General features: G+C 43.0%; 1 protein-coding gene across 2 annotated transcripts in view; it reads right to left on the bottom strand.

Moving 5' to 3' along the window:
* PDCD11 (programmed cell death 11) overlaps positions 1 to 12487 on the bottom strand; it is a 46174-nt gene that overhangs the window by 30865 nt on the left and 2822 nt on the right. For both annotated transcript variants that reach the window (XM_045878744.2, XM_045878745.2), the window contains exons 3-8: positions 12081 to 12209; positions 10517 to 10684; positions 8751 to 8912; positions 6853 to 6976; positions 6209 to 6390; positions 964 to 1071 (exon numbers count right to left, since the gene is read on the bottom strand). In XM_045878744.2, coding sequence (XP_045734700.1) covers positions 964 to 1071; positions 6209 to 6390; positions 6853 to 6976; positions 8751 to 8912; positions 10517 to 10684; positions 12081 to 12209 — 873 coding nt within the window. The remainder of the gene's footprint in view (positions 1 to 963; positions 1072 to 6208; positions 6391 to 6852; positions 6977 to 8750; positions 8913 to 10516; positions 10685 to 12080; positions 12210 to 12487) is intronic.

Below are 12487 nucleotides of genomic sequence, written 5' to 3'. Positions count from 1 at the left end.
CTCAGGGTCCTGGGACTGAGCCCTGCATCGGGCTCCTGCTCAGCGGGGAGTCTGCTTCTCCCTCTCCCTCTGCCCTCCCCTGCTCATGCACACACACATGCTCTCTCTCTCCCTAATGAATAAATAAAATCTTTAAAAATTTTTTTAAAAATAAAAATATTTTTTCAGAGCACCTAGGTGTCTCAGTTGGTTGAGTGTCCGACTCTTCATTTCGGCTAAGGTCATTTTAGAGTCATGAGATAGAGTCCCGCATTGGGCTCCACACTCAGCTTGAGATTCTCTCTCCCTCTCCCTCTGCCCCTCCCCCAGCTCATGCTCACACATGCACACATTCCCTCTCTCTCTCTCTAAAATACATAAGTAAAATCTTTATTTTAAAATAATTTTTTTTCAAAGTTGGACCTACTCTACCCATAGCACTTTTTTTTTTTTTTAGCGAGATAGCGAGAGCAGGAACACAAGCAGGGGGAGTGGGAGAGGGAGAAGCAGGCTTCCCGTGGAGCAGGGAGCCCGATGTGGGGCTCGATGTGGGGCTCGATCCCAGAACCCTGGGATCATGACCTGAGCCGAAGGCAGACGCTTAACGACTGAGCCACCCAGGTGCCCCCCATAGCACTTTTAAACCATATTTTTCTAATTAAACATATATTTTGTTCTTTTACATTACATATTCTTCTTAAACACCTTAAATGATAACAGCAAAAGATTCACTACCCACCCCCCCAAAACCAAACTATATAAAAGAATCACAAACTACAAGTTACCTTCTTTTTCACAGATTCCCTTCTCTAATCTCAGTGCACAGAAGTAACCACCGTGGCTTCCTGTGATCCTTCCAAAACACATTTCATTCCCCTCACTGCCTCTAACACCTGTACACACGCAGCCCTAGGATCTGCTCACAGCTAGCTGCAATACTGGACAGCTGTTTGGGACACAACGGAATCAAGAAAAATTTCTTACTGTTTGATTTGAGAAATATGTTCCAGCTTTCTTGGGATCCAGGTGCATTAAGTCGACCAGGCCAGTGAAGAATGAGAGGAAGTTTAGGGTAAGGCCAACTGGAGTCACCTAGAAATAAATGGAACAAGAAGGAACCAAGAATGTGAGACACGGTTCATACGAAACCCTCACTGCCACATCTCCCCCAACTGTGTATCTCTCCTCCCCCAACTGTGTATCTCTCCTCCCCCAACTGTGCATCTCTCCTCCCCCCCCATTAAGTGGCAGGACAACTCCCAGTAGCTCACCTCCCTTCTGGCCTGAGAGGCATCAATCCTGCCACCCTTGAGGTTTCCCAATTCATTTACACAAGGATCCTTGGGGAACTGCCAGCCTGACAACCTGGACAAATTATTGCTAACTTGATGATCTGCCCAGACTAAGAAGGCAAAACCCTAATCCTGGCAAAACGGAGATGCTGACCATGCTGATTCGCCCTACAGAGCCCCCCAAAAGCTAAGGAATGAGAGGCGAGAAGCACCTCAAAAGAGAGCAATGAGGCAGATGACTGAATTCAGGGAATCAAAATTAAACCCCCAGGTCCTCTCCTCAAACTATAGGGTCTACGCCTCTCCTACCTCCACAGAAAATGAGAGTTATTCTCTAGGAAACCTGTATGAGACTCAAAAGACAGGGAGAGTGCAAACCCTGAAAATGTAGGTTAAGAAAAATTCTAAATATCATACAGATATAGATATGAAGACATCGAAGCCCTCTCTCACCTAGCTCTCAGCCAGCCAGGATTATACCCTCCTGAGGAGAGATTAATAGATCCTTCCTAGAGAAGACGTATAATGATGACATTTGGAGCTGCTCAAAGTCCGCTAGCTCCTGATCCTGACAGTGAAGTCAGCCAGTCAACAAGCCCCACCCAACCAGACACACAAAGTTTTTTAGCACCTCACTCATAAAATGGCAGTCAAAACAAAAATTCAATAGAGTACAAAGTTAAAATTGAGAGACTCTCCCAGAAGGTAGGATATAGACAAATACATGCACATACCCAAACAAAGGCGAGATGAAAAAATAAGAAAATTAGAAAACTGAAACATTAAGACCAACATCAGCTGGAGTTCAAGAGAAAAAAGAGGAAATTATATTTAAAAAATAAAAAAGTCCAATAAGGGGCTAGTATCCATAATATATAAAGAAATCTTACAATTTAACAATAAAAGGACAACCTAATTTTAAAATGGACAAAGGACTTTTGAATAGGTATTTCTCCAAAGAAGATATACAAATGGTCATAACACAACCGGCACATGAAAAGATGCTCAATATTGCTAATCATTAGAGAAATGTAAATCAAAATCACAAGGAGATACCACTTCACACCCACTAGGATGGCTATAATAAAAAGCGTAGTAACAGCTGTGTGTGAAAATGGGAAGGAACCAGAACCCTTAATTGCTGGTGGGAATGTAAAGCAGTGCCGCCACTTAGGCTGTTCCTCTAAAAAGTCAGTTACCATATGACCAGCAATCGCGTTCCTAAGTATACGCCCAAGAGAAATAACAACTTATATCCACACAGAAACTTACACACCAATTTCATAGCAGCATTACTCATAATAGCCCAGAGTGGAAACAACCCAAATGTCCACTAACTGATGAATGGAGAAACAAAATGTGTCATCTCCACAATATGGAACAGTATTCAGCCATAAAAAGGAATGAATCCCATGCTACATCATGCTACAACATGGATGAACCTTGAAAACATGCTAAGTGAAAGAAGCCAGAAACAAAAGGCCACATATTGTATGATTGCATTTATATGAAATATCCAGAATAGACAAATCTAGAGACAAAAAGTACACCCAGGGGAGTAAGAGAGGGAGAGATGGAAAGTGACCACCAATGTGTACAGGATTTCTTTCTGGGGTGATGAAAATGTTCTGGAATCAAACAGCTGCACACCTTTGTGAATACACTAAAAAATCACTGAGTTATACATTTTTAAAGGAGTGAATCTTCCTATATGTGAATTACATGTCAATTTGAAAATAGAAAAAAAACCAATAATATAAGAGGTTTTCTCAGAATTGAAAGATCTGCATTTCTGGATTGTAGGACAAATACATGGAGAGAGATCCACACCAAAACACATCATCATGAAATCTTAAAAGGAATAACAATAATCTTTTTTTTTTAAAGATTTTATTTATTTGTCAGAGAGAGAGAGAGAGCATGCACAAGCAGGGGGGAACAGCAGGTAGAGGGAGAAGCAGGCTCCCCGCTGAGCAAGGAGCCTGATGTGTCCTGGGATCATGATCTGAGCTGAAGGCAGATGCCCAACTGACTGAGCCACCCAGGCGTCCCAAGAATAAAATTCTTGAACTCTTTTTTTTTTAATTAAGACCTTTATTATTGGGTGCTTGCCGTTTGTTGATTTTTTTGAAAAAATCAAGTTGTAAACTTTTATTACAAATTAAAAATGAGGTTCTTAAAAATCAAATTCTTGAACTCTTCTAAGGGGCGCCTGGATGGCTCAGTCGACTGAGCATCTGACTCTTGCTTTTAGCTCAGGTCATGATCTTGGGGTTGTAGGACTGAGCCCCAAGTTGGGCTTTGCACTCAGTGGGGAGTCTGCAGGAGATTCTCTCTTTCTCCCTCTCCCTTTGCACCTCCCCCTGCTTGCACTCTCTCTCTCTAAAATAAATAAATAAATCTTAAAAAAAAAAAATTCTTGAACTCTTCCAAAAAGAAGAAACATATATAAGAAAGAGACACCAAAGGAGCACCAGACTTTTTAAGAACAGTAGAGGCCAGATAACAGCTCTTCAAGATTCTCAGTTATTTTTGACAAAGAATTCTAATCCTAGCTTTCCTACCAATCACATGTGAGTGTAGAATAAAGATATTTTCAGACATACTAGGTGTGCAGAAAAGAGGTAACAAAGCAAGACCCAGAATATGATCCTTAGAAAAGCCTGCTGACAAGGTTGGCCATTGGCTGGTGGCTGAAAATTTAGATTTTAGGAGGGTTCCCACAACTCTCAGGACCAAATGGCTCTCAGCTGAACTGTTTGTGTCAACAATATGGAATCTGGAATTTTGGTACATGTCAGGAGGAGGGTACCTACATGACCAGCCCCAGTAAAAACCCTCGGGCACTGAGTCTCTCATGAGCTTCCCAAATCGACAGTTCTACCCTTGTGACTCCACTGGGAGCAAGGACTCTTGGAAAGTTGTGCTCCAAGTGCTTTTTCCCTTTGCTGATTTTGCTTTGCTTCCTTGCACTGTAATAAGCCATAGTCATGAGTGTCACTATATGCTGAGTCCTCTGAGAGCTTCTAGCGCCACCAGCAAAACTGGGAGTGGTCCTGGGGATCCCCAACACCCTAGGTCAGGAAATAAACCTCCTGTGTACCTTACCAAGGATGGTTCTGGAGAATGTGCCACACTAAAATGAGTAAACCAAAAAAGGGGAATATGTGGAATCAAAGACGACTCCAATATAGGAGAAAGAGGGGAAGGTCCAGGATGACAGAGAAAGGAAGTCCTAGGATATTAGCTCTACAGGAGTCCTACCAGAGCAACCAGTCTAGACGGAAGGAGGATAAGAGGAAAAAGGGCTCTAGGTGGTTAAAAAAAAAGTAACTAAGGTTTAAACAAACACCTTTATGGAAAATTGTGGTATGAAGAAAATAACTACAAGATGTATTAAGCGGGACACCTGGGTGGCTCAGTTGGTTAAGTGTCTGCCTTCGGCTTGGGTCATGATCCCAGGGTCCTGGGATTGAGCCCCATGTCAGGCTCCCTGTTCTACAGGGAGAGCCTGCTTCTCCCTCTCCCTCTGCCTGCCGCTCCCCTGCTTGTGCTCTGTCAAACAAATAAATAAAATCTTAAAAAAAAAAAAAAAAAGATGTATTAAGAAATAGTCATAGGCAGGAAGAGAATTTGGTAAATGACAAAAACGAAGGTGTCTGAGTGCCTCAGTCAGTTAAACAACTGCCTTTGGCTCAGATCATGATCTCGGGGTCCTGGGATAGAGCCCCACATTGGGCTCCCTGCTTCTTGGGAAGTCTGTTTCTCCTTCTCCCTCCCCCCTGCTCATGCTCTCTAATAAATAAATAAAATCTTTAAAAAAAAAAAAAAGCTGATTATCAGCTCCAAGGATAAAGCTGTTTGAGAAACAATCATAGTACATTACATAGCTCAGCAGTAAATAATATTTACATAACTATAATTTAAACTAATAATAGTAATAACCATAATAATTTAAATAACGATTTAACAAAAAATTTAATATACCTCTGTTAGGAGGGTGGAGGAAGGAAAGGGAAAATTAAGAAAGCCAAATATTCATCTACTATGATAAGAAGTTAACACTCAATGCCTAAAATCGATAAACCAAGAGATACCAGCAAAAGCTTATTGCTTAGAAATACAGAGGTAAATTTCCAAAGATATAAGAGTTAAAGATGGAGTTAGAAGAGATGAGATAGTTCTTTGTTATAAAAGTCTTTTAATGCTATTTGACTTTCTCGGGGTGCCTGGCTGGCGCAGTGGGTTAAGCACCCAACTCTTGATTTCAGCTCAGATTGTGATTTCAGGGCCCTAAGATCGAGCTCTGCATTGGCTCTGCACTCAGCATGGAGTCTGCTTGAGATTCTCTTCTCCCTCTATCCCTCCCCACTCTCTAAAATAAATAAAATCTTTTAAAAAAGAAAAAACTGTTTGACCTTTTCAATCAGCACTGTCCAAAAGAAACATAATCCATATGTAACTATGTAATTAAGCTCTCTAGCAGTCATTTTAAAAACTACAAAGAAAGAAATGAAAATTATTTTAATAACAGTTTAACCCAATACATCCAAAATATTATCATTTCAACATATGGCAATGGCTACATTTCAAGTGTGTAATAAGCCACAAGTGACCAATGTCTACCCTATCGGGCAGCACAAGGTTAGACTGTGCACATGTACCACTTCAGCAGAAATTATCTCTGTTTTAGAAAATAGTAATGACAGGGCGCCTGGGTGGTTCAGATGGCTAAGCGTCTGCCTTCAGCTCAGATCATGATTTCAGGGTCCTGGATTGAATCCCACATCAGTCTCCTTGCTTAGCAGGGAGCCTGCTTCTCCCTCTACCTGCCACTCCCCCTGTTTGTACTCTCCCTCTCTTTCTCTCTCTCTGACAAATAAATAAATAAATAAAATCTTTAAAAAAGAAAATAGTAATGACAATGAATGGCTTACCTTCTGTACCTGGGCTTTGACCACCAGTCCTGGTAGCAAGTTATTAAGGGTCCAGTTTTGCTCCTCAGTAGCAATGGCAGTAGAAACATCAGAATGACCAATAGACAAACCAACAACTCCTCCATTGCCTTTCATCTCTTCAATGATGCAGTTCAGGTACTGACCCACCTTCAGTGTAGCACCTGCAAGCCCCAGCCCCAGCCCCCAAAAGGAAAAATACCTTCATGAGAAGGGCTCTTAACTTGGGTTAAGTCTACCTGCCCAGTTACCATGTAATACCCATGTTCCCAATCTCTTAGGGACCAACTACAAGAGGGGAATAAAGTGACCCTGACAGATCTGGAATCAACAGCGTTTAAAAATATGAAAATCTCAACAAGGCAGGAAGAGTGCTGCAGGGGCCCTAGGGGCCCAAATTTCAGTGGAATATTCTAGGTGAGAAAAAGTGAAACTGGTCCATTGGATCTTAGATCCTGTTACTCACTGGTCCTTCACACATATTCCCTTTTCTATCAGCTAGGATTAACGCTGATTTTGGCAAAGCCAAAGAGCCTTTGGGGTCACCATTCTGTCATTTTACTCACCAAATGGTATTTACACATAATGCCTCACTACCATGCACTGGCCCCTCTTCTTCCTCTCACCTTTGTTCTTCTGTCGGATATACTCCTGGGCTTTCTGCAGTGGCAGAAAGGCTCTGGCCCCACAAACACCAATGTCCACTAGGTAGCCATGGTCTTCCAGGCTGGACACAGTGCCTGTGAGCAGCTGGAGGAAGTGAAAGCATTCTGAAGTTCAAAAGTCAGAGTTCAAAAGTTCAAAGGTAATGGGTCACACAACAAAAATCCACTACCAAACATGAATGTTCCCACCATCAATCTTGACACATCATCCCACAATCCTCCCCCAAGCCCACCCCCAACAACTTTGGTCCCACTCAAGGATAGAAAAGGGAAAGACATCAACTTTAATTCTCCTAGACTTTAAGGGATCTTATGGTTTCCAGACAGTGAGAAGTGTTATACATAGTTGAATGGAATGAAAAAGAGGGGTTTCTCCCCTGGAGAATTTTCAAAAGATAGGAAAGACTATTGTTACACAAAGAGGAGTAAACCAGATTGCCCTGCAAGGTCACTCCCAGAGCCATGACTAATCCAGAACTACTCTTTTAGCTGTCACCATGTCTTTTCTAAGCGCCTCCAAGACTTCAAAAACAGAAAAAAAAAAATCTTGCTAACCTCCTTTACATTTCATGGGAAGCAGTGTGAAATTCAAATCTGGCTCTTACCATTTAGTCCTTTGCAAGTCATAAACCTTTCTGAGTCCATTTTCCCAAATGTATAAGAGGAATATCTATCTACCTCACGGTGTTGCTGTGAGAATTTCTTCAGATGAAATGTCTAAAACAGCACCTGCCAAACAGCAGGCTCTTTTGACACTTGTCAATTTCCTGCAACTTGGCTTACTTCTATTCCCCTTTCTAGCCAGCTTTCAGGTCCTATCCCAAACTTATAACTAAAAGTTAAAAGGTCATACTGGGGCATCTGAGTGGCTCAGTCGTTAAGCGTCTGCCTTCGGCTCAGGTCATGATCCCAGGATCCTGGGATCAAGCCCCGCATTGGGCTCCCTGCTCCACGGGAAGCCTGCTTCTCCCTCTTCCACTCCCCCTGCTTGTGTTCCCTCTCTTGCTGTCTCTCTCTCTCTTTCAAATAAATAAATAAGGGGCGCCTGGGTGGCTCAGATGGTTAAGCGTCTGCCTTCGGCTCAGGTCATGATCCCAGGGTCCTGGGATCGAGTCCCGCATTGGGCTCCCTGCTCCTTGGGAGCCTGCTTCTCCCTCTGCCTCTCTGTCTCTCTCTGTCTCTCATGAATAAATAAATAAAATCTTAAAAAAAATAAAATAAAATAAATAAATAAATAAATAAATAAATAAATAAATAAATAAATAAAATCTTAAAAAAAAAAAAGATCGTACTCATCTCCTTCCTCTTAATTACAAGAGCACCGAGATGAGTGTGGTTCATATGAGTGTATTTTATACCTATTGGATGTTGAGACTCAGAGCTAGGACTAATTTCTCCTGAATCTCCATAGGACTAGGTGACACAGTAGTGAGCTATCCATCAGTACAGCTGACAGACTAACTGCTCTATCTACCCTATCTCTTGCTCTCAGAGAGCAGCCCTCAAGCATTCCCCAGAGATGCCAAATAGCCTCTGAAAAAGACTTAATCTGTAAAGAACAAGTCTCGGTAAGCAAGACACTTTGAGGAACTCCTCACTCCTGCTAAGCCTCCTTGGGAGGCATTTTTTTTTATTGGCCACCAGTAAACCTTCCCTTTCTCCCCTCCAAGGTAATGTGATTAGGCTCAAGCCTTCAATTTCCGTTAAGTACCCTAGAAATCTTCCCCTCCCCCCCAGGGAAAGACCCACCCCTGTGTGTAACAGTTAAGCTGAAAGTAAAAGGTGGTCTAGCTACTTCCTAGGAGGCAGGGCAGGAAAAACGCACATTGTCTGATCCTCTTCCCTGGCCCCATACGTACCATGCCAGGCTTCAGGGCCTCAGCACTTAGCACTTTGTTGACATTTTTGGGGTTCAGAGATAACTTGACACTCTTTTTGCCCCTCTCTGTGATACCCACACTGCTCACCACACATCTCACCAGCATCCCAGGTGAGAAGAGTTCAGGCAAGCTGACCAGGTCCTGCATGATACAAATGAGAAAGATCTGATACATACTCCCCCCCCGAACCAACATACCACTGCCCAACCCGCGCTCGGTGGTTTCTCATCCTCAGACCCCAAAGAACCCAAACACTGGACGAAGACAGTAACCACTCGCCAAAGGAAGAGGGACCTGTGGCCAAGTCACAGTCTTGGATTTCAGCCTAAGGCCTCCAAAATATATCCAAAGAACAGGCAGATGTAAATGACTTGTCAAGAGTCGTCTGTATTCACGGTCTCCATTTCTTCACCTCCTGCTCGCCCTTCAGCTCACTCTGTGTTCCACCCCTCACCCACCACTTTATCTCCCAATAAAATCACCAGTGATCTTCATGTCACTAAATTCAATAACCCATTTCTCAGTCCTTCTTATATGTGACCTTCAGAAAGCATTTAACACTGGTGGGGGCGCCTGGGTGGCTCAGTCAGTTGAGCGTCTGACTCTTGGTTTCAGCTCTGGTCGTGATCTCAGGGTTGTGGGATTGAGCCCTGCATGGACTCTGTGCTCAGCGGGGAGTCTGCTTGAGATTCCCTCCCTCTCCCTTTGCCCCTCCCCACTGCACACATATATGTGCATGCGTGCGCACGCGCTTGCTCGCTCTCTCTCTCTTTCAAATAAATAAATAAAATCTAAAAAGAAAAAAAATACTTGAGGGTCAATCTTTCTCCAAGGTCAGGATTCACTCAAGGGTCTGTGCTTCAGTCTCTTCTCACTCTTTTTGCTCCTTCTAGGCACCTTCTTCCCTCTTCTTAGCTTCAATTACCACCTATGCAAAACATTCTCACACATGTACGTTTCTAGCCCAGACTACTCTGAATTTCCTGTCTACTGGATGTTTCAACCATTCCTCAAATTCAACAGAGCAAAAAATAAAATCGTGATCGTCTCTCCCAATCCAGGTCCTTTCTCAGGGTTTCTATCTCAGGATGGCAAGGCCGACCATCAAGTCACACACAACAGGTTAGGACTCATGCCCCCTATCCATCAGTGGGCATTGACTTTACTTCCTCAGTAGGTAAACCCTGAACACAGCCTGGCATCAATCTCAGAGCTGGGCTACTACAGTAACCCCCTTAACGGGTCTCTGGGCAACTACATGCCTCTTCCATCTATTCTCTATGCTGTCTACATGTCACCCACCCCAATGAGAACACTTCAAGGGCTTCCCATTGGTTCTAGAATTAAAAACCAATCTTTAACATGGTCTAGCCTTACCCAGCTCTCCTGCCCCATCCCACACCACTCTCCCTTGCTCTCTCTGCTCTAGCCACACTAGCCTTCTCTCTGCCCCATATTGTGCTCCTTCTGTCTGAACACCCTACCTTCTTTACTCTTTAATCTTTACCCAGTACACACTCATGCTTCAGATCTCAGCTCAAGCATCCCTTCCTCAGAGAAGTCTTCCAGACTCCCTGGGCTAAGTCAAAATCCTCTTATTTAAAAAAAAGAAAAAAAAATTTCCCTATTATAAACTCTCATGACACCTTGTGCCTTGACTTTTTAGCACTGAGCAAAGTTGTAATTTTACATCTACTTGTACACCACTTAGGTCCAGTTACAGAGTACATTCAGGTTTCCCTTACCTTTAGAGGTTCTTCTTGAGCCACCTGCTCACTCAGCTTTTTGGTATAGGCATCACAAATTTCAGTTACTTGCACAAAGCCCCGGAGTCCATTGGGGAGACTAATCACCAGTTCCAGTTCATTTACCTCCTTCACACAACCCAAGATCCGCATCCCCTCACAAAGGGACTAGAAGAGAAAAAGTGAAATGGGCACAATAGGGAAAAGAACAACGATTGAGGATGTTAGGGGGACTGGCTTCTAGTCCCAACTCTGACATATAAAAGCTAGAGGAGGGGTGCCTGGGTGGCTCAGTCGTTAGGTGTCTGCCTTTGGCTCAGGTCATGATCCCAGGGTCCTGGGATCAGGCCCCACATCGGGCCCTCTGCTCAGCCAGAAGCCTGCTTCTCCCTCCCTCTCCCACTCCCCCTGCTTGTGTTCCCTCTCTTGCTGTGTCTCTCTCTGTCAAATAAATAAATAAAATCTTTAAAAAAATCAAAAAATAAAAGCTAGAGGAAATATCTGTGCGTATTACATCCATATACTTATCAAATAGCTGACCAAGCACCATAAAACAGCACTACGATACTGGAGGACACTTCTGTCTTTTGCTTTACTCCACACAACCCAAACTCAAATGCCTGACAGGCAGCCAAATGAAGGAAGCAGGCCAGTGGAGAAAACGGCAGTCTGGGGTGTACATGCCAGTCCTGAAGGCACAACCACCACTCAGCTCCATGTGACTCCGAACACGAGGGAGTGCGAGTTTGTGCTATCAGCACTCTCAAATTTTTACAAGAAGCCAGAAGTCACATTTTTATGTGAAATTTCTTCTAATGTTGGCACCAAGTTAAGTAATTATTTTTCTAAGTATCACATAAGACAAACAAAACACTTCTGCAGGCTGAATCTCAATCTTTTCCTTAGGAATCATTTCGTTGGTTTTTTTTTTCTTTTTTACAACACATATCCAAGTTATAATCTAAAAACAAAGAACATTAAAAGACCACTTCACTTCTCCAAGAGAATTTCCATAGCTATGAAATGAAAGAGTAGAAGTAGAAAGGTTTAAAGTTATTGCCAGTTCTAACCTATGAATCTACTAAAACACAAATTTCATTAAGACACAAGCACAAAGAGGGACTCAGCAGCTAAAAAGAAAAACAACACATGATCCCAGGCATTGGTTAATAATCAAAGGTGATAGGGGCACCTGGGTGGCTCAGTCATTAAGCGGCTGCCTTCAGCTCAGGTCATGATCCCAGGGTCCTGGGATCAAGCCCTGCATCGGGCTCCCTGCTCCGCGGGAAGCCTGCTTCTCCCTCTCCCCCCTGCTTGTATTCCCTCTCTCGCTGTGTCTCTCTCTGTCAAATAAATAAATAAAGTCTTTAAAAAAATAGTAATAATCAAAGGTGATAATGCTCAATTCTGAGCACAAACTGTAATAATCTCTACTGGGGCACGCGCACACACACACACACATATATACACAAAAGGATTGAAGGAAAAAAGAAAGAGGGAAGAACATATGCAAATGTAAGCAACCCAGGTAGTTTGTTTAGAACAAAATCAAAACGTAACAAACCTCAATATTAAGGATTTCAAACTTCTCTCTTATAGACTTGCTTTCTCTCTTTTCGGTTTTCAACTTTTTTACTTTTGCTGGCCCTTTCTGGCTCTTTTTCCTTTTGGTGGATTCCTCTTCAGTAGAAATCTACAGAGGGGGGATAAAAGATCCAAAAGAATGAAGAGAAACAATCCTGGGCTTTCCCTTAAACTGTCAGGTCACCTTTCACCTTGCTTTGTTACTCCTCCAGCACACTCCACTCCCAGAGTTCCTGTAATTCCTGCTCCAATCCCATCTCTCCCACTCTGTCACCAACATTCCCTTTGCCCAAGGTGGGAGCCCTCTTCATATTTTCAAAAGCCCCTTCACTCCTGTGTTCTTCCTCCCTTGACTGGGATGGACACTGGGGTCCCCACTATGAGAAG

Source organism: Mirounga angustirostris, unplaced genomic scaffold, assembly GCF_029215605.1.
Source record: "Mirounga angustirostris isolate CCGP_5_RB_7025 unplaced genomic scaffold, mMirAng1.0.hap1 SCAF_6, whole genome shotgun sequence".
Taxonomy (NCBI): Eukaryota; Metazoa; Chordata; class Mammalia; order Carnivora; family Phocidae; genus Mirounga; species Mirounga angustirostris.
This window is presented reverse-complemented; position numbering and strand designations above follow the sequence as displayed.